The sequence below is a fragment of the Lampris incognitus genome, chromosome 9, assembly GCF_029633865.1.
Source record: "Lampris incognitus isolate fLamInc1 chromosome 9, fLamInc1.hap2, whole genome shotgun sequence".
NCBI lineage: Eukaryota > Metazoa > Chordata > Actinopteri > Lampriformes > Lampridae > Lampris > Lampris incognitus.
In genome coordinates this window covers 28,135,210-28,158,846 of record NC_079219.1, presented here as the reverse complement: position 1 = coordinate 28,158,846, position 23,637 = coordinate 28,135,210, and the positions used below count along the sequence as shown (strand labels likewise).

General features: G+C 42.3%; 1 protein-coding gene across 1 annotated transcript in view; it reads right to left on the bottom strand.

The window, feature by feature from the left end:
* The window catches only part of LOC130117791 (eukaryotic translation initiation factor 3 subunit H), a 102,068-nt gene extending 80,520 nt beyond the window's left edge, over window positions 1–21,548 (bottom strand). The window contains exons 1-2 of the mRNA XM_056286022.1: window positions 21,417–21,548; window positions 5,252–5,408 (exon numbers count right to left, since the gene is read on the bottom strand). Coding sequence (XP_056141997.1) covers window positions 5,252–5,408; window positions 21,417–21,518 — 259 coding nt within the window. The 5' untranslated portion in view covers window positions 21,519–21,548. The remainder of the gene's footprint in view (window positions 1–5,251; window positions 5,409–21,416) is intronic.
* Window positions 21,549–23,637: the final 2,089 nt, after the last annotated feature.

The window sequence follows — 23,637 nt, the reverse complement described above, 5'->3', positions numbered from 1 at the left end:
GATGGTGGGAGGAAACCGCGGCACCCAGAGGAAACCCATGCAGACACGGGGAGAACATGCAAATGGTTATGGTAATTTGCATATGAAACCAATCGTTGTTTTTGGTTGTTATGTCATTGTATTGTTTATAAGGGTGGGGATACCTGCAATCAGTTGAGACTGAAGAAGTCACTTAAATGAGTGCTGAAACATTTCTCTCAATACACATTGTGTCCAGATTGATTGATTCAACTTTTTATGATTTCCTTACCTGGATTATTGAGCATGCTGAGTGATGAAACATTTCTCTCAATTAATGTTGTGTCCAGATGAACTGGTTCAACTTTCTGTGATTCATTCTTTTAACTTCAAAGTTCCTCGGTGGGAATGCAATGTGTCAGATAACGATCGTGATTTTAGCAATCACTTTCCAAAAATTCAATTTGTTTTTGTGATGCAGTAATATCAAAGCCCAAACTGTGCATCAATGGAAAATAGATGTGGAATTACACAAGGGGAGCCTACAAGCATGGAGGGTCTCAGTGATACTGCTTGCACAGCCACAAAGATAAAAGTAGAGCCCGACTGATGTAAAGCCAGGCGGACAACCTTAAAAATGAAATAGCATTTCATTCATCCCATCTGCAGATGCGTCGTGTGCATAATGAAGTAGTGGGGCATAATGATAGTAAATATGATTTAAATTTAATAATTTAAATATAAAATATTAGTCTAACCTCAATGCAGACAAGGTCCCTCTTCTCTTTCTCAAGGAATATCAGTTGCTTAAATCGCTGGTCCAGTGCTGACGAAAGGAGATAGATGCTGCTGGGCTCCAAACTTAACGGTTGCCATTTGCTGTTGATCTCTGTGGTGAGGGTCTTCTTCGTTTCTCTGATGTCAGGACTGTCATCCTCCTCTGGTTACCGGTTATGCGTCGTGTGCATAATGAAGTAGTGGGGCATAATGATAGTAAATATGATTTAAATTTAATAATTTAAATATAAAATATTAGTCTAACCTCAATGCAGACAAGGTCCCTCTTCTCTTTCTCAAGGAATATCAGTTGCTTAAATCGCTGGTCCAGTGCTGACGAAAGGAGATAGATGCTGCTGGGCTCCAAACTTAACGGTTGCCATTTGCTGTTGATCTCTGTGGTGAGGGTCTTCTTCGTTTCTCTGATGTCAGGACTGTCATCCTCCTCTGGTTACCGGTGGCATTTTTTCAGGTTGAAGAGCATCGGCACTGTTGCAGATGATAACAAGTTCTCCTCCTGTGATAGCAGTTATGTGAGCGTGATTAGGGGCCCCAGAACTTCTGCTGTCTACTGTGCCAGTTTCCACTGGTCTGCTGTCAGGTCCAGGGTGCAATCTCCTTTCTTCAAGATGCTGGGATCTCACAAAACAGCTGTAACTGGCCATCATTGCTCCACCAGTCGGTCAAGCATTTCACATGTCGCGTTCCAAGGAGTAGCAACGTCTTGTATGAGCTTGTCCTCTATAACATTCTGCTGCTTTTGTTTTTCTTCCTTGGCAGCTTTGGCTTTTGCACTTTTATAAAGTCTCCCACAAGATTCCTGGCAGCCAAAACTGTGCAACGTATTCTGTCCTGTTTTAGAGCTGTATTTATGCACAGCTGTAGCGTCTGTCCTAAGCAGTACCCCTTGAACCTTGCCTCATTTCTCTGGTTCCGTCTTCAGCGTCCCCATGCACATCTTCATATTGCTGGCATTGTTGTGAACAATGGCTACTTGCTTGTAATTTGGACTGGCGAAGGAAGGTGTCCACCGCTTGTCCAAGCTGTTGTGTAATGTTGACTCTCATATGGCTCACCTCTATGACTTTGGTTTCCAATACGAAGGCACAGAGTTCTCATTGCTTGAGTCATAAAGTCAAAAGGTGACAGCCATGTATGCCTCCATACTCACCGAGGTCCAAATGTCCATTGTGAAATTTCAGGCAGTTGAGTTTTCCATGACAGTTAAAATTTGGTCTCACTCCTATGACACTGGTACACTATTGATATTCAAGGTACAAGAGACGTTGTATTGAAAGGATTCAATCTGTGGTCTTTACAGCAACTTCTGAGTCCCAGTGTGAAAACTTGATAATGGTTTGGCTTACAGGCCAGTTGGTGAACAGAAATAGCTGAGTGGTGTCCCAGATATATATATATATATAACTATAACTTTTTTAAAAGAAACACTGAACGGTAGGGATAGTGCTCCACAAATAAGGAGCAAAATAATCCAATAAGCCAAGTAAATTCACTATAAGACAATACAAGCCTGTTTCATGCTATAAGCAATCATCATACAAGCTGATGATTGCTTATAGCATGAAACAGGCTTGTATTGTCTTATAGAGAATGTACTTGACTCACTCACTGGATTATATATATATAAAAATACATATATAAATAAATATATATATATATATATATATATATATATATATAGACGGATCCAGGAAACTGATTAAAGTGCTAGGCTCCAGGTATGAACTCTTAGGCAGAAAATACTTTTCCCAAACTGCACTGCCACATCTTTACGAAGAGTGCCGTGCAAAGCTGGAAATTCAGCTAAGGCATGCGAGTTACTTTGCCACTACCACCGACCTATAGTCCAGCCGTACATCTGAGCCATATATGAGCCTCACCATTCATTACATCGATGAGGAGTGGGCTCTTCAAAGCAGATGCTTGCAGATGGCATATTATCCAGAGGACCATACTGCTAAAATAATCTGCCAGGGGCTGAAGGAGGCACTTGCATCTTGGGGCCTTAGCGAAGACCAACAGGTGTGTATCACAACAGACAATGGGGCAAACATTGTCAAGGATGTTTCACTTAAAGACTGGACTCGCCTGCAGTGTTTCGGTCACCGGCTGCATCTAGCCATTGGTAAGTTAATGAACACATTCAATATACATTATTTTATCAAAAAATATATTCTAAACCAAGCCATGTTTGCACAGTTAAATGTTTATATTATGTTATTGCATTATCATAATGTAATCTTTTTTATTTTTATGTTAATAAACTATATTCTAAAGTTTGACTAATGGACCCTCTGGTTTCTTCGGGCTTCATTCATCAGGATACTCTTCAAAGTAGCAGCATTATCAAATTATATACCGTGATATATATTGATATCGATCAATACGAAAAAAATATTGTGATCATATTTTTTGCCATATCGTCCAGCCCTACTTTAAATAACCCTACAACTGTTACAATAATCCTCATGCTTTCAACAAATTATTCTTTACTACTCAAACAGTTTACATGGTTGTGGGTTTTCTTCCAGAATAACATCATAATCACGCTAATTGTGGAATTTCAGCATGTATGCAAGTATTGTGATTTTGAACTTGTTTTAACAAAATTTATTCAGGAAGCAGGATGACAGAAATAATGAAGTAAAATCTGCAGCCAGACTAAAAACATGTTAGAGGCATGATGATGGAAGGATTAAATAAAGCGATTTTGTTGTACATTTACAGGGGTTTCCGAGATGTCACAGCGAGGAGTTCTGTGCTGACGCTCTCATAAACTCATGGGGAGTGACAGAGGGTAAAGCAAATCAAGTGCATCCAGTCACCAACTCCAATTTTCTTTTCTCCATCTCTTTCCATCTATCTCACATCCACGCATGCACGCACACGCACACGCACACACACACACACACACACACACACACCCCAATATATACAGAGTGAGCCATTTCCTGACACTAATGACCTTTAGCTACCTTTGGAGCTTGTCTATCCGGCAGAATTTCAGACAGTTGCTTGATAGCAGTCGAGCTCAGTTACAGCAAGTCTGCCTCTTGTTTCTACCTTCCCGCCATCTGTCTGCCCTTCCTTCCCTCCTTCTTCCCATCTATCCTTCTGTCTTGCTCACTACCAGGTTTTGTCATTTGTTGGTGCACTAATAAGGTGCAAGGCAAAAAAAAATAAATTAGGGGTTGATAAGCGGTGGGAGCAGAGGTCAAGGAGCGCAGTGTTTTGTACAAAAGCTGGCGAGGGCCAGGAGAGAGACAATGGGGGGGGGGGGGGTTGTCAAACCGGCACACGCTCACACCACCCACCGACCAAATGAGGGAATTGTTCCAAACCTCCCACCTACCCTCTCCTTCAAACACCGACACCCTCACACTGACAGAACAGGTTCAACCAGTGGCTAGTTTGCTAAGCTAAGTTGGCATTGTCCGCTCTGTGCTGCAGACCCCCACCTCCCCGTCACACACACACACACACACACACACACACACACACACACACACACACACATGCAGAGTTGTTCTTACAACTGTACCTCTGAGGGCATTCCATATTTCTGTTTTCAGTCCTGTTTCTTACCTTACCCTCACCCTAAACTCAAGTAACACCCCGAAAAACCCGTCCTAATCAAATCAAGTAGCCCTTACTGCAATACCCATTCTATGGATCTCAAACATGGGCTTAAACTCGGTTACATGTATCTATAGTGTCTCTCTCAGACTGTGACAGCATGAACATAAAATGGAAACACCACCCCAACTTAAGGACGCAACAATATCATTTTTTCACTGCCGATACCAATTCCGAGTATAAATCTTTTAAGTTACGGCTGATGCTGAGGACCAATCCAATCTTTTACTTCTGCTGAACAGTGCAGACTTAGTCCATTATTTTCAGGTCAATAGGTAAAATGACTGAAATACACCCAGGTTATTTTTTTGCCATTAGAGACACACAGGCTTCCATGTGCAAAAAATGCAGTAATTTGAACTATTTAGCATTTACGATGTTACTCGTGCTACGAGGGAACCAGATGTTTTTTTTGTATTTACCACCCCCTGGTGGTTGTTCTGAGTAGTTCCTTTTGTTAATCCCGGAAACAGGAAGTGCTCAACTTCCTCTCGAGATCTTGCCAGTGACGACTGCATGTTACTGTTGGCTACAATACAACGCAATCCTCGCCTTCATAGCTTATACATGGCATCGTCTGTAAGTTGCATGTTTTTATTGGTATAAAAGTAACACGTATGCATCATTATTTGTTCTTTGTTGTTTAGTACACTAGCGTAAGATTTTCATTTGTACATCTTGTGTTTAGCTGTCTGTATAGCTGAGTATACGTTCATGAGGACAACACTTTGTGAGGACAGAACACTTGCTATTGGATTTTAGCCTCGGGTAAAATCTTAGATACCATTGCTCCATTTTAGCCTGCTATCAGCCATATACTCGATACCAGTATCGGTATTGGTGCATCCCTAAAACTTACCCTCATCAAAGTCAGCATCATCCTCGGTGTGCTGGGGGAAGGGGAAGCAGTTGGTAATCTCCAGCCGGTCTTCCACCACCAGGCCCAGGAGGACCCCCTGGACAACCTCACTGCCCTGGCCCTCCTCCTGGTAGTGCTTGATGATCTTCAACACCACCTAGGCAAACAGGGAATGCAACATCTCAGCAACACTGAACTAGCACAGGAGAGAGAGCAACTGGGTAGTTTAACTGCATCCAAGTTAAAGAGCTGAACTCAGTTTCGTTAGATAATGGGTTTGTTTCTCAATTAAAAAAAAGAGTCGACTTCATCAGATGTCACCAATAATCAAATGAAAGTAATCATGAAAAGGAGGTTATCCAGCTGATCATACCCGTGTCGAAAACAATGTGAGACTTGTTTTGTTCCGACGCAAAGTCTGACGCTTAAACCATTCGATTGGTCAAACGTGTAAGGGAAATTGAAACAACACTCGAGCCACGCAGTTACATCAGTTAGGCTGACCAGTTATCAAAACTTGGCAGTGAGGCAAAGTCAACAACAATATAATGGACTCCTCTCAGTATAAGTGTGGACCCAGCCTATCACACATTGGTTATCACACTGTGATATCACAGTGGCAGATCAAACACATCACAGGTTGCGACAGACACACGCCAAACAGCGATGCGGAGACCAGGTTTACTTTCAACCCAGCCAGTACCCCTTGTGAGGCGCAAAATGTCCGTTTTAGTCATGATTCATTTTATCATTAATTAAAGAAATTAAAAGGCAGACCAAAGACAAGGCAGGTTGTTTTAAAGTTTGTCATTGGCTGACACGCCGAGTGTGAACAAAGGTGTTCATAGATGTGCATGACCTGACTTTCCTTACGTAATGAAGGGGCTCGCTGGGGATTATTGGAGATAGCCACAAGATATGATTTTATTTCCTGCCCAAGGGCCATTTTATAACCCTTTGCTGTTGTTTACGCATTCTGTCGTTCTCATACCTTGATCTCTAGTGCCGTGTTTGCTCGACTGGCATCCAATTAGGTTGTGTCTTTGGTTGTCATGTTGATTTGTACTCATTTGTGGCAAGGTTTACTCATTCATTTATTTATTCATTCATTCACTTTATCAGTAAAAATTTTTCCCCTCTGTGCAGTGGTGCTTTTTAAAAAAAATTTTCATCACAGTGAAAAGAATTTAACAAATCCATAATTAACAAGATTAGGGAAGAAAAATTAACAGCTGCTTTAATGTGGAACTACCCTGTCTCTATGTTTTTTTAGGGGGGGATTTTTCTCCCCAATTATACCCGTCCAAATACCCACTCTTCCAAGCCATCCTGATCGCTGCTCCACCCCCTCTGCCGATCCGGGGAGGGCTGCAGACTACCACATGCCTCCTCCGATACACGTGGAGTCACCAGCCGCTTCTTTCACCTGACAGTGAGGAGTTTCACCAGGGAGATGTAGCGCGTGGGACAATCACACTATTCCCCTCAGTTCCCCCTCCCCCCCGAACAGGCGCCCCAACTGACCAGAAGAGGTGCTAGTGTAGCGACCAGGACACATACCCACATCTGTCTTCCCACCCACAGACAATTGTACCTGTAGGGACGCCCGCCCAAACCAGAGGCAACACGGGGATTCGAACCAGCAATCCCCATGTTGGTAGGCAACGGAATAGACTGCTATGCTATCCAGACACCTCTGTCTCTACATATTTAATCAACAGAAAATAATTGTAAGTAACACTTTGGTTTGCATTTACAAAAAAAATACGCCATTACACCAACACATCATGTGAACAACTGAGACTTTTGTTAAGCTTCTACACAGGTCAAATAATACAGAGTCATTAGGATAATTGCAAAAGAGGACATTTCATTATTTTATATATAACCCATCCATAAATCATGTTAATTACAGTCTAGTTCCCAAATATAAACGAGGATATTAGACATACCAAACACATATAAACAATACTCTAGTATTTACTATAATCAAATTAGTGCAGTTGAAAGACTTCGCCTATCCAAGTATTACTATGGTGATATTATTAAAATAGGTAACATAGCCATAGTAAAGATCGCACGACATTGGTTATCAACCTTATATCCAAGATTAACAGCTAATTATTTTTAATTTCAGCGACATAAATGATTCAGAATACTTGTTTTATGCCATGTGGATTGTGACTCTATCCCATTCAACATTTGATGTAGCTTATTTCAAACCACATGATGACGACGAGGTGTAAGCTAGATATATAGACAAGTCACTGGTATTTATACTGCTATGTGGTTCATGAATGACAAGTCACTCTGGTTCAATAAAATATCCATTTTATTGGGGGTGTCCGTCCGGGTGGCGTGGCAGTCTATTCCATTACCTACCAGCACAGTGATTGCTGGTTCGAATCCCCACGTTACCTCCGGCTTGGTTGGGCGTCCCTACAGACACAATTGGCTGTGTCTGCGGGTAGGAAGCTGGATGTGGGTATATGTCCTGGTCGCTTCACTAGCGCCTCCTCTGGTGAGGTGGGGCACCTGTTTGGGGGGGGGGGGGCTGGGGGAAATAGCTTGATCCCCCCCCCCCCACATCTCCCTGGTGTAACTCCTCACTGACAGGTGAAAAGAAGAGGCTGGCGACTCCACATGTATTGGAGGAGGTATGTGTGGTGGTCTGAAGCCCTACTCGAATCGGCAGAGGGTTGGAGCAGCGACCGTGACAGCTCGGAACAGTGGGGTAATTGGCCAGATACAATTGGGGAGAAAAGGGGGAGGAAAAAAAAAACATATACACACATATACGTATATATATATACGTATATATGTGTGTGTGTGTGTGTGTGTATATATATATACATATATATACATATATATATATACATATATATATATATTAGTGGTATACCACGCAGTTATTTCTGTACACCAACTGGCCTGTAAGCCAAGCCAAACCATTATCACATTTTCACACTGGGCCTCAGAAGTTGCTGTAAAGACCACAGATTGAAATCCTTTCAATACAGCGTCTCTCGTACCTTGAATATCAATAGTGTGAAAGTGTCACATAAGCTTGTCAGTACTGTGGTATCTATAGGAGGTTAAGTAGAAAAGAGACGAAACTGCAAGCAATGGGGAAAAACTGGGCTCTGTTGAGCTCTACCAGGCTGTGAATGAACAGCACATGCTTCCATCGGGGGCTTTGTCACTCGCACACCGCCAATGTCGACTGTTCATGGCGGACTGTTAAGTATTCAGTGCAGTTTAGACGTTTAGAGGAAAGTGTACAGACAGATTCAACTTGACTACGTGAGAATAAACGAGCGAGCATAACTGGAATGAAACCTGAATTTCTCTGCACCGAGATCTGAACAGCAGATCGTGAACAGGGGTGTGTGTGTGTGTGTGTGTCTGTGTGTCTGTGTGTGTGTGTGTGTGTGTGTGTGTGTGTGTGTGTGGTAGGGCTGTCAAAATTAGCAAAAAATTACATTCAATTATTCCTTCTAATAAACACATGGATTTGAACCCATTTGAATATATTTTTGCACATTGTGTCCATAAGAGGACAAACCAATACAAGTAGAGACATAACTACTTGCATAGGTATATTTATTTCAACATGAACATGTCTTTTAAAAGATCTACATACCTACACATTACAAAATTAACAAATAAAATAATGTCCTATACCGTATAACTTCATTTTATTTTTTTTAATTTTTTTTTAGATTTTTTCCCCCCTTTTTCTCCCCAGTTGTACTTGGCCAATTTCACCCCCCGGGGAGGGCTGCAGACTACCATATGCCTCCTCTGATATGTGGTCGCCAGCCGCGTCTTTTCACCTGACAGTGAGGAGTTTCGCCAGGGGGATGTAGCACGTGGGAGGATCAAGCTATTCCCCCCAGAACAGGTGCCTCGACTGAGAGGAGGCACTGATGCAGCATCCAGGACACATACTCACATCCGGTTTCCCACCCAGATACCAACTGTGTCTGTAGGGACGCCTGACCAAGCCGGAGGTAACACGGGGATTCGAACCGGCAATCCCCATGTTGGCAGGCAACGGAATAGACCGCCACGCCTCCCGGACGCCCACTTTGTCACTTTTTGACCCGCCCGCCCGAACCCATGATATTTTGTAGTAAGCTTACCCGAAGTCAGTGCATCAATACTACAGACATCACAGATGGGAAATGGCTCTCTCTCTTTCTCTTTTTCTTTCCCCCTCTCACACACTCGCAGACAGACACAAACACATGGTCACACGGACTTGCTGACTGGCACTCAGTAAAGCAAACAGCCAGAGAGTGAAAAATATAATGCGAACATACAAGAGGACACAAAGGAAGCTGAAAGCGGAGAGTGTGTGTGTGTGTGTGTGTGTGTGTGTGTGTGTGTGTGTGTGTGTGTGTGTGTGTGTGTGTGTGTGTGTGTGTGTGTGTGTAAGGAAGGGGGCTGGGGTGGGGTGGTGGACATACATCACACTGATGAGTGTGTAGTCAGGTCACAGCCAGAGGCATTAATAACCCATACACACATGAACTTACACGCAAGCAAGGTAGCAGTCCCGGAGCCATGTTCAACAATATAACAGCCGTCAACCCCAGCCTAGGGAGCCCTGACCTCTTTTTAGCTTCTCAAACACAATACACACACACACACTAGCAGGCATACATGCACAAGTGAACGTAAACGCATGCATATACGCAAACAGACGGGTGCATGAAGATGATTTATTTCAATAGAGGCTGGTCCTGTCACGCAACAAGTAGAAAGCTGTGGGGGGTAGGGGTGGGTGACACGGGTTGGAGAGTGTGGAGCAAATCTCATTCCCCTGCCTGCCCACACACCTCTGACTGAGAGGCTAGTGGAGGCCTGAACAATAGGTCGCAGGATTGGATAAGCGAGAGTGAGAGAGAAAATGTTTAAGTGACTGAGAATTCACAATGGGGGAGAGAGAGTTGGAGTGAAGCCATGGGGGAGGTTAAGAAAACTTACTGGTGTGAACTTGATACAGAGATAGACAAAAAGGGAAGGGTGGGACGATGATGAAAGACAGAGGGAAATCAAGCGAGAAAGGCAAAACAGACACATGAGAGAGAGACAGTGATCTGAGGAGCAGGAGTCAGCAACAAGGGGCTTCTGCATTCTCCCTCCACCAGCAGCATCAGATAGCACACAGTTCAGGTACACAATCGAAGCTCTGGTGTGCGGTTAATCACACATAACGAAGACTCAGCGTTTTCGGTTTTTATTTTTCAAAGCCATCCAGCATGCCAAATTTCGCCACAAGAGGACACTGTTACATAACTTCAAACGAACAGGAACAACGTTTCGATTAATGGAAACACAAAATCCGGTCGAAAATCAGTTTAAACTGATCTGCTGCTTTTAAAAAATCTGGGTATTTTTCAGTGAAAATCGGTAAAAACCGAAAACGCTGAGCCTTGCACATAACACAGGCTGCCTGGAACACAGTGAGGACAGAGAGAGGGAGGAAGACAGCTACCTGGTGAAAAAAATAAACAGCTGACAAAAAAAAAGTTATATAAACCCAAGTCTGCAAAGAGCTCTTCGAGAACTCCTGAATCTGAGGCTGTTTTCACATTTAGTTCTTTTAAAAATGAACCAAACTGCGTCCGGGTAGTGTAGCAGTCTATTCCGTTGACTACCAACACAGGGATCGCCGGTTCAAATCCCTGTGTTACCTCCGGCTTGGTCAGGCGTCCTTACAGACACAATTGGCAGTGTCTGCGGGTGGGAAGCTAGCTGTGCGTATGTGTCCTGGTCGCTGCACTAGCACCTCCTCTGGTCAATCGGGGCGCCTGTTCAGGGGGGAGGGGGAAATGGGGGGAATAGCGTGATCTTCCCACGCACTACGTCCCCCTGGAGAAACTCCTCACTGTCAGGTGAAAAGAAGCAGCTGGCGACTCCACATGTATCAGAGGAAGCATGTGGTAGTCTGCAGCCCTCCCCGGATTGGCAAGAGGGGGTGGAGCAGCGACAGGGATGGCTCAGAAGAATGGAGTAATTGGCCGGATACAATTGGGAAGAAAAAAGAGGGAAAATAATAATAAAAAAAAAATGAGCCCAACTCAGATCTTTTTAAGTAAACCAGCAGCAAAAGAACCCAGTCCTCTCTGTTCACAATGTAACCTGACTCAAAAGAGGACTCGGCGCTTTCTGATCCACTTCAGTACTGATGAGATCTCTGACCACTTCTTGTTCATACTGAATCTACTTTAGAACAATCATGCAACCCAATTCAATGCAAAATCTCTCTCTCCTAGGTCCCTCCATTAAAATAATGAACTGTTTTAAGAACCCATGCATATCATCCACAATCGAAGCCTGAATAAAAGCCCACCAAATCCTCAACCATATCTTCCCTGCCTGGCATTCAAGGAGCATTGTCCAACCCAGATGACAACTTCATAACAGCTAACTCATCTCCTTCTCATGGCGGGCCAAACAACACTCCCTCTCCAGAACCTTTTCTTTCAACCTATCCAACTGTCACGTGATCAAACCTAGAATTACATCTGTCATATAACGACAACAATGTTCAGCCTCCATAGACATATTTCCCAACTTTGAGGACAGGAAAGAAAATATCCAAAACCCTCAGGTACTGCTATGGGCCTCCCATGCAAGAAATGGTCATGTGACATCTCCATCGACAGCCCTGTTGACCTGGTCTTCTGTCCTCTGCAACACATTTAACAGCATCCTCATTCCAGATGTCAAGCAAGTCGGCTGTTTCATCCTCCGACCAAACATCACTGCCACTGCCTACAGCAGCCATCTTAATGGTTTTAAATGTATTTATTTATTGGAGCACAATTTCAGAGAACAAAGTGTTACACTTCTTAGCATGAGCATATGCATACTCCAAGAAATACATGAAAACTAAATAAAAAGACAAAATTGATAGGGGTGTAAAAAAAGCTGAATTATATCTCTCGTCTTAAAATTATTGAGTTCATTACATATTTTCAATGTTCTAATTGGTTTGACATTTTTCAGTTGGTTTGAAGGTATTTAAATCATCAATTTTAAACATAAACAGGGAGCACTTTGGTTTCTCTTTCACCCATTTACATTCATGAGCTAGTATTTACCATAAATTATAAAGGAGATTAATGTATATTTTATATTTTGAATAACTATCATTATCAAAGTAATACATCTTTTCCACTTGGATTAACTTTTACACTTGTAACAGCAATAAAATAATGTTCAATATCTATCCAAAAAGACATGGCACGAATACAGTAAAAAAAAAAAAATTAATGATCCACTTTTTCCTTTTCCCTTTTACAAATATACAGCTTTCATCAATGTAATTTTTTTTGTATCCAGCCAATTACCCCACTCTTCTGAGCCGTCTCGATCGCTGCTCCACCCCCTCTGCCAACCCAGGGAGGGCTGCAGACTACCACATGCTTTCTCCGATCCATGTGGAGTCGCCAGCGGCTTCTTTTCACCTGACAATGAGGCGTTTCGCCAGGGGGACATAGCGCGTGGGAGGATCATGCTATTCCCCCCCGTTCCCCCTCCCCCCTGAACAGATGCCTTGACTGACCAGAAGAGGCGCTAATGTAGCGACCAGGACACATACCCACATCCGGCTTCCCATCCACTGACATAGCCAACTGTGTCTGTAGGGACATCCAACCAAGCCGGAGGTAACATAGGGATTCGAACAGGTGATCCCCGTGTTGGTAGGCAACAGAATAGACCGCCACGCCATCCGGACGCCCCCATCAACATCATTTCTATACCTTTTGCAACCATCCTAATGTTTTGCTTCTGACCACTTCATGCATATGAGAGGGAGGACAGTGGAATGGTGAGCATGCAAGCAGTAGAAGCGACGAAGGCATACGAGTTTAAATACTTGGGGTCAATTGTCCAAAGTAACGGGAAGTGCAGAAGAGATGTGAAGAAGAGAGTGCAGGCAGGGTGGAGTGGGTGGAGAAGAGTTTCAGGATTGATTTGCGACAGAAGGGTACCAGCAAGAGTTAAAGGGAAGGTTTACAAGATGGTTGTGAGACCAGCTATGTTATATGGTTTGGAGACAGTGCCACTGACAAAAAGACAGGAGGCGGAGCTGGAGGTGCCAGAGTTGAAAATGCTAACATTTTCATTGGGAGTGACAAAGGAGGACAGGATTAGGAATGATTATATTAGAGGGACCGCTCAGGTTGGACGATTTGGAGACAAAGCAAGAGAGGCAAGATTGAGATGGCTTGGACATGTGTGGATGAGAGATGCAGGGTATATTGGGAGAAGGATACTGAATACGGAGCTCCCAGGGAAGAGGAAAGGAGGAAGGCCAAAGAGGAGGTTTATGGATGTGGTGAGGAAGGACATGCAGGTGGCTGGTGTGACAGAGGAAGATGCAGAGGACAGGGAGAAATGGAGACGGATGATCTGCTGTGGCGACCCCCTAACGGGAGCAGCTGAAAGTAGTAGTAGTAGTAGTAGTAGATTTCAAAAGAGTGTGACAGAAACATAAGTTTCGGAAGTTTCGACTGAAACAGTCAACGCCAAGGAGGAGATGGACGAGGAAGGCAACGAAGTAACATTACCTGAAGCCCCCGGTGGTTTAATAAACCACCGGGAGGAAATACAATTTTAACCCGCAGTGGCAGAGAACATTCCCATGGCTCATTTTCAAGGACGTTTTCACACCTATAGTCAGTTTGCAAAGTTGAGACTTTGTTGCATTTCAAGGAAACCAAAATGTATCAACAAATGCCATGTGGGAGCTTGTCAATCTGTTCACGAGTCAGCAATCTCGTGGGGTTGGCAGGCGGAGAAAGGAGAGTTTGTTTTGCTTACAGGGTAGCTATATCCAAAATGGTACATCAGAAGAATTGGCATTTGTTAATAATTGTGGTTATTGTTTGGGTCATTTATCAGGCCAAAATATGCAAGCAGAACCACACTGTTCTGGCCCCATCAGGAGATTATTTTCTTTTAGTTTGGTTTATCTACCCCTGCTGACAGTTCCTTGTCAGTTTATACATTTAAGCATGTGACCTTTAAATTATGTGACTCAGTCAGGAAATTGATTGTGAGCAGAACAGCCTCATGGTTTTTGTCTCCACTTGCCTTTTTCAAATCCGCTTCCATCTTTTACGTACCATGCCTTTGGTAGCATTCTCAGTACTTCAAATGTATACTGACATACTGTTCCTAACATCTTTGTTGATTATGCTTACTAAGTTGATGTGCAATGTGAGTATTTTGATGACGATGATTGTTTGATAGCTCATATCTGGACAGCAGCATGCTAGTATGTTTCAGTAAGCTAGTTGGCCAAATTTACCTTGTGTTGTGCATAGGGCTGAGTATTGTCAAGAACCTCACAAATCAATTCAATTTCGATTCTTAAGGTCACGATTCGATATCGATTCAATTCGATATTGGTCCAATATGCTTCGATATCGATTCAATAATACTTGTAGATGACTAGGGATGCCCCCCGAAACCCGGTTCTAAACGGGAACCGGTTTCAAATGAGTAAAAACCGGAGCATTTTTAAGATCCGACGTTTTCGGTTCTGCTATCAGTAGTCGGTAGGTACTCGAGAAATCATGGAGTGAGATTTATATTGTGGCAATTGTGTTTTTCGAGGAATTTAAACGTCTTGAACATAATCTTGTTTGCCGTTTTCTCCATCTCTCTGTCTCTCTCTCTTACTGCGCGAGGGGCGGGGCTGTGCTGTGCTCCACACACTCGCTCACACACGCGCAGACAGCTCTGCTCAAGTGCTCATCATGGCGGAGAGAACTAAACGTTCAAAAGTTTGGGTATATTTTTCAAAAGTCGATGACAACAACGCTCGTTGCCACAAGTGCAACAAATCATTTGCCAGTAAGGGTGGCAATACAAGCAATCTGTCGAAACATCTTTTGTCGAAACATGGTATTAATCTGCAGAAATGCGGTGTTTTCGACTGCTTTGCTCGTAGTGTTCCATCCACGTCCACTGCAGGTAAGCCGCATGAGCCATAGATACGGAGTTAGCTAGGCTAATAACGAATTAGTACGAATAGGCCAATAAATAAAATATAATTGCTTAGCTAATTGTTTAGCTACAAATATATAAGCCATAGATACGGAGTTAGCTAGGCTAATAGCTGGGGACACTATAAGTCAGGAGAGATCACGACTCCTGCCGGAGAAGGCAGATATGTTGATTTTTCTGCAGAAGAACTGTTAGGATAATGTTCTAGGTTCTTGTTTGTTTGAACTTCCGTTAGCCTTTTGCTGTAAAAAATTATTTTTAATATTTTTTTTTCTTTATCTTAATCTACTTTTTTTTATCTTATTTGTTGTTGTTGAATGTTGATTATAAAGTCTATAATTCAGACGCATTTAAAACATTGCTGCTGCTGTTGCTGCTGAATAAATCTTTGTTTATATTTATATAAAGTTATATAATAGAATAATAAAGCAATGTCGATTCTGTTCTTAATTAAGTGTCTTTTTTCTTGCATAATAATCAAAAAGAACCGATAAGAGTATCGACAAAGTACCGAACCGATGAGCAGTACCGATAAGAGTAGCAGTATCGATAAAATCCTAACGATACCCATCCCTATAGATGACAAAAATACCCAAATTATTCATTGAGTACCTTCTGATATTTGTTATATAATAGTGTGTGCATTATTTGTATTGGTTTAGAACAAACTGACCCAAAAATGTATTTTACCATTTCATTATGCTTTAATGAATAGAAAATAAAACATTAGTAGTACAGTATTGTACCTGAGCTGAACTTGCAGCACAAAAGTAATATACATAACTGTGCTTTAATTACATGGAAAAAAGTAAAGTGCATGTAAACTAAAAATACTCTTTCTTCTTAGTTTGAATTGAAATGTAAACAAAGGCACACAATGTGCTAAGTGCTACTCTCTCTGCTGACTATAACGACTCGACGACGGCTTCCTTCACCTCCGTGTACAGCTTTGGAACGGCGACTTCTGTCGTATGTTTTCGTGTTGGTATGGCGTAGCGTGGTTCCAGTGTGTGTACCATCTTCTTAAAGCCCTCGTTTTCCACGACACTGTACGGGCATGTGTCCTTACCAGTGGCGGATCTAGAGATTTTTTCCTGGGGTGGCAAGACTGTGTCCCAGGGGTGGCAGCTGCCACCCCTTGCCACCCTGTAGATCCGCGCCTGGTCCTTACAGATGAAGATCGCCGCAGACTCTGTTATCTTCTGTGCGCGCACAAAGCTTGACTGTAGTTTGCAGACAAAGGATTTGTCTAGCTGCATTTGTTTGCAATCCACAGGTTTAGCTTTAGCCGCAGGTTGCAAAACTTCCGCGTGGTGTCAGCTCAAATGGTTGCGTAGGTTCGTCGTATTGTTGCAGTATTTTAATACTGACTCGCAAAGCTTACACACGACATGATTTCTATCGACTTCCTCTTTCCGGTTTTACATCTGAATCCAAAATGTGTCCAAACGTCGGATTTTAAAGTTGTAGGCGCCGACTTTAAAGCGTTACTACTGCCCGTTTCTGTCGCCATTTTGTTGAATAAACAAGTGGGATTTGTGTTGTACGGAGGCCCCACTTGACCAAACAACCGTTGTTGAGTCAAGTGGGGGCTCCGTACAACACAAATCACACTACGCCCACAATGGAGTGGGGCTTAATTACAACGGAAATAATCGATTTCAAGATTTTCTGAATCGACATTGAATTGGGAAAAAATATATTGCAATGCATTGATGAATCGATTTTTTTACCCAGCCCTAGTTGTGCAACATGTAAGTTGATTTCAGTTCCTTTTTTTTTTGACAATTATTGTTGTATGGTATTTGTGACTCATCTTCTCTATACTTAAGTGGCGTTGATAACTGTGTTTAATTTCTCAGTTTTACCCTTTTTCTGTCAATAAACTGACGCAAGACGAGCCCAGTCTCCAATGATTGATGGGAGAAGGTGTTTAGCTGGTTGTCAGATTGCACAGGGTTACGTACATGCAGGACAAGAAGGCTACAGCCAGAAGACAATACGTTCTTCACGTTACACGGAGGCGTGTGACGGGAGCTGGTTTAATCCAAAAAATGCACAATGCTTCCTGCAATTGGGTCGGATCACGTTCATACCACAAAGGAACCGTACCAGAGTTCGTTTGTAACCAGACCGAGACCACCTCTTCAACAAGGTCTCGGTTCGGTTGCTCTTGTCCATGCCAGGGTGCGAATGCTGTGTTCACAAACCAAACACGGACCAAACAGCTCAGGTGTGCAAGAACCACACCTGAGCTGTTTGGCCCATTTTCATCAAACCCTGAAGCATTTACCCCTTGGTGCAGTTCATTTGGGCAGGTGCCAACACAGCAATCACACTCAATATCTAGACAGGAGCAGCATAGAGAGTATCCTCTGCTACTGTGCGGCGGTTTGGTTTGCCAACTGTACAGCTGAGAACTGGAAGGACTTACTGCGGGTGCTAAAAACACACAGATTTGTGGGAACTGTGCTCCCAAACCTGGATACAGTGTATGCTAGCCGCCTACATAAGAAGGCTAGCAATATCATAAGAGACCAAAGCCAACCAGGTTACAGTCTGTTTTCTCCCTTTGCCATCAGGAAGAGATATAGAGCAATCAAAACCCAAACTAACAGACTGAAGAACAGCTTCTTCCCCAGAGCTGTAGCCTCCATCACCCCTCACCCTCCCATAGCTGTTGAGAACTGAGGTCTGAAGGCTGTAAATATTACCAAGTTAGTCTATCCAAACCATCCAATCCCCGCCTCGCAACTGCTGCTAATACACTCCAACACTTTATTACACACAATACATATTACATCTGTAATATAGAATATTAATACTACATTGCATCAATGTTGTAATAACAAGTACCCCATTCATCATGCAAACCCTGTGAAACTGCACTGTTACGGTTTAGTTGCCATGCTAAGTGTCTTTTATATAATATACGGATAGGACACTACTTCTTAATCACGTCTCTATTGTTTTTAAGTATCTAATTTGTTGTGTAATACCTTTTAATACTGTACTGTCTGCACTATCACCGTTTACCTGCCTCATCCGAGTGCCTTTATTATATATAGATAGAGGGCGCTACCTCATTGTATTTATCTTATGTTGTTTTTATCTTGTTTTTCTATTGCTGCTGGTCTCAAAGTTACCAAACATAATTTCGATGTATGCCTAGAAGGACAAATAAAGTGTCTTATCTTACCTGTCTTATACTGGGTCCGATTTGTGTTCACAACGCATAAACCTACTGGTCTTTGAAACAAGGTGGTCTGAGTTCAGTTCATTTTAAAGGGGTCTGGGTTCGTTTGGCATGTCCACATATGCACCAAAAACTGCTGAGTCAAGGTCTGAGTCTACGTTAGAGGCTGAAATGAACCACGAGTGAAAACATCCTGAATCTACACCTAAAGGCTATGCATGGAGAGCTGGAAGAGGTGGGTATACTGGTAGGGAGATGTGTGTGCGTGGTGGATGTGTATGGGGGGGGGGGTGTTGGGTTTGTTGTACTGTGCTGAGTAAATGCCATGAGATATTGGAAGCAAAACCTAGTGTTGTAGGCCTCTATGTGCCAGCACACGTGTCCAGACATGCACACGCACGCACACACACACGTGCGTAAACTCACTTTCATTCTAACATTCTCGCTCCCTCCCTTTCACTTGCACACACACTTATTGATCTAGCTCACCAGCAGGAAGACCAGTGAGCTTACCTCATGTGGAGAGCCAAGATTGATATGCGGACAGCAAATTCTAAATCAACGGGCTTAAAATTGAATTGCACAAAATCAATTGCAGCCCAGATCCCCCACTGGCTGCCTTTAATTCTGATAATAAATCTTTTCTTTCTTCCTCAGATGCACACAGACATAAAGGGCTCATATGTGCATCACAACAAGACTTAAGTTATGAGAAAGCACAATGACAGACAATGCCATGATGAGTTTGCTTTATGGCCAGTGACTTACCGATGAAATCTACATTCCATTTTAGCTGTAATGTACTTGATCAAGAAAACAAGATCCTAAGGCAAAGCCTGGGACAAATGGAGGAGGAGGACAAGTGGAGGACAATAGGTAGTAAGTCTTGTTCCACAAGAACATTAATTCATCCAAGCCAAAGGCCAATGCAGACTATGCCCCACTCGTGGGGACTCAGAAAGAGGATTGGTTTTGGGGGTCAAGCTCTTCCAGGGCAGGGACACTATTAAAATAACTTAGCCAGATGAGGAAAACTAGGGGAGAAGGGTGGGCTATGGACATGCCAGGTTGTGTTCTCCTGTGGATAGTGCAATGTTTTACCTTTATTCATTCATATATTCGTGGCCCAACAGTGATGGACCACCAAACAGAGAAGTAAAACCCACCCCTGTGCAAGTGTAAAAGAGAAATAATACTATTATTTCACACACACCCCCGCCCCCCCCGCCCCACAAAGCCCCAAAACCTTCCATTCTGTTGCACCCAGCTTTCAATCTTGGACCAAAAAAGACTTTAATACAATTAGGTTCCTAAATGAGATCCATCTGTTTGATTGAGTGGCATTGGGGCATCAGAAAAGATGCCAGAATCCTCCTTTTTTTTAACTCTTTCATGTTCTCTTTAATACTCCCGTTTGTGCTTAGCACCTACTCAGATTGCAGCATCCCATGGGAAAACCTCTTCAAAGGCAAATGAACACTAATAGTGGTGGAATGATGTTTATGAGCAAACACCCAGCCAGACAGGTAATGATGCAACAGAACAGCAATGCACATTTCAAGAAAGATATATTTCACAGGTCTACCTGAAAGAGAAATGTGTCCTTTCAGCATCTATTACAAAAAAGGGTGACATACAGACATACCACAAAAAAAAAAAACACAAAAAAAACAAAAAAACAGGCTGCATGGCCATGCATAATCCAGCTACTGAATTAAAAAAAAGTTATCCCAAGTCTGAATGATGCAAATTCAGGTAAAATGTTTAAACTAGAAATGAGGGGCCTAAGACTCAATACAGTTGGTTTAAATGAGCAAGATAAAAAGGAAGGCACCGGCACGCAAATCAATGTCTTGCTACTGCGTTTTGAGCACACAAATGAACAAATAAGCCGCTCCGTCTCTGAGGGGCAGAGGTCGTCACGACGCGGCAGTGAAGCAAGCTTGCCCTCTTCTGCTCAGACGTACGTGTTGCAGATGAAATGCTGATACACACTGCGATAATTTCTATGAACGGAGCTCATCACCGCTGATTTCTTGCAAAATAAGGTACTAATCTTAAGACGTAAAATACTATTTTAAAAAAAATTAAGGTCAGAAAAAATTCATAAACTGCATTATCATTCAAAGTGTTCTCATCACCGCTGGTTTCTAGCAAAATAAGGTACTAATCTATAGACGTAAAATACTATTGAAAAAAAATTTAAGGGCAGAAAAGAGAAAAATTCCTAAACTGCATTATCCTTCAAAATGCTCACCTTAATCAGGCTAACACTTAGTAGAACAGAGGGAACTGAGACACAACGGGCACTTACCATATACGTGTCCTATAATTAATAACTACATCACCGGACCAAAGTTAAATAAAACGAGACCATCACTTGCCAAATCGCCAACTAGCTGAATGGGCTTACCTCATAGGTAAGAGAGTGATGCAGAAAGTTACTCTCAATTAAATAGCAACGAGTCTTCAAATATGTGTGCGAATAACAACCAAAATACCAATCAACACTACACAGAGAAACATGACGGTCAACGCGACTATTTTAACCCAAAATTGTTGTTTTTATTATTAACCCAGTCTATCAGGACGGTCCCGGCTACCATATTAAACCAGAGTTGGCTAACTTAGCCAACTGGCTGAGCTAACAGCACCGGATGAAAGAGAATTAGAGAATCTAGCTCAGCATAGCAACTGTAGTAAAACTGCCACTTACAGCTTACTTCTAAAATTATATATAAAATACTGTATGTTGAGACTGTCAGTGTAACCTATCATCAAACTACATCACACGAGGAAACAAGCCGAGTTCCTGCTATGTGACGCCCATGACGAGGCTCAAGACTAGCATCCGTGTCTTGGTCACATTTCATGACCGTGTACTCTAGATAAAAAAATACACAAACTAGAAACATACGTCTCATATTTGCCACTTACCAGTCCTTCAATCTGGATCTGCTTGACGGGAGAGTCCAAAGTACCCCCTGTAGAAGTCATCGCGACGCTCACTGCTGAGCCGGACTCTTTACGTGCTGCCATTAGCCGCCACGAGCGAAAAGAAAAAGAGGGAGTGCAATGTGCGACGGACGTTTCCGTTACGGTGCACGCGTTTTCTCGTCCGTGTGGACATTTAGTTATGATGTAATGGTTCCCAAAAGGTTGATCGACATGGATAGATTCATTTATTGTTTTTCACATTTTCATTACCTGCACGGTGGCGCAGTGGTTATCGCGGTCGCGTTACAGCAAGAAGGTCCTGGGTACGAACCTCGTGGTAGTTCTTGGTGGATTATCCCGGGTTAGTTTGATTTATTGTTTCGGATGATCCGCTGTGGCGACCCCTAACGGGAGCAGCCGAAAGTAGTAGTAGTAGTTTGATTTATTGTTTATTTGACAGGGACAACGCACCATTTTACAATTGCGCCAGAGCTGGCCGGCAGCTAATTTGCATCTGCTGTCCCTGGGCAGGCAAACAAACAACAATTAATACAGAAGTAAAAACATAACAATACATAAGAAAACTATTGAACAGGCGGACAAAGAACAATCAAGATAAAATAAAAACATGACAATACATCAGAAAACCAATCTCAAAAGTTACAAGTACAATCTGATCTATTAAAAAAAAAAATGATAAAAATAGCAATCTGGCCTATATGATAACAACATAATGAATATGGATTTCATCTACTCAGCAACAATAAATATAATTAGTAAACAGACCTGAAACATCAATAAATAACAATCTGACCTAAACTATGACAACAGCTATAAAAATCAATCTGGCCTATTCAATGGCAAGAATTATAAATTACACACAGTCTACGGTCATGTTGCACCTAGGCTGGTTCCAGCCAGAACCCTAGGCTGCTCCTGACTAAGAAAAATATAGTAACTACTCTGAATAAAAACTACAACAAAAACCCTAAGTGAAATCTAAAATATGTGCAAAATATTAAAGCAAGGACATTTATTTGTGATTACACGTTTGTGCTGATTTTAACCAAAGCTTAAGACGCTTTTTATACACAGCAAAGCTGGCTGACTCTCTGACATTAGGGGGAAGGGAATTCCACTTTTCCACCACTTATACTGAAAATGCTGATTGACCAAATGTAGTTATCCTAAACTGTGGTACCCAATCCCCACTTGAAGATGCTCTGGTCCTGACCCTTACAGTTCTGTCACTGTCGGGAGAGGCCAGGCATGCTCTCGGGGGGGGGGGGGGGGCAAGTCCATGAATAATCTTAAACATCAGGCATACATCTGAATAAAACAAAAATTATCAAAATTAAGAAAGTTATATTTTTTCAAGATATGGCAGTGGTGAAATTCCCTTGGTTTTTTTATCCAATATTTTTAAAATCTGTTTCTATAGAGAATATACTGGCTTGAGGGTGGTCGCACCTGCTTGGGACCAAGTGGTTATACAATACGACAAATGAGGGAAAATCATGACATGTAGAAAAAGATCTGTGGCAGATGAAGACATTTGATGCTTGATGCTCTTAAAATTATTGAAATTGAACTTAACGTTCCTGGTTACCTTACTGACATGTTTTTTAAAAGACAAGTGCTTGTCCATTATGATGCCTAAATATTTTACATGTGTCACCGTATTAATAACTTCACCGTTTAATAAAATGTCCGGATCAACTGTATTGTTGGTCCTTGATGTAAAGTACATGCAGACTGTTTTGCTTACATTGGGAGTTAAGCATGAGTTTGTAAGCCAATCAGACACCTTGCACATGGCAGCTGTTAATTTAGCTGCAACTTGCTCTTTTGATCTTGCATGAGTGAAGATGACCGTATCGTTGGCATACATTTGAATGTTTACATCTGGACAGGCTTGTGGAAGGTCGCTTATGCATATAAAATTGGTCTTAGTATAGCCCCTTGAGGGACCCCAGCTGTACAATATGTGTTTGCTGAACACTTGTCACCAATTTTAGTATACTGTTTTCTCTTATTTAAATAGGACTCCATCCAGTCTAATGCATCAATGGAAAAGTTAAATAGTGAAATCTTTGAGAGTAGGATGTCATGATTAACGGTGTCGAAGGCCTTTGTAAAATCCAAAAACACAGCTCCGACCACACCACCATTGTCAAGATAACTTTTAATCTGCTCCACAAAATAACAGATCGCAGTTTCT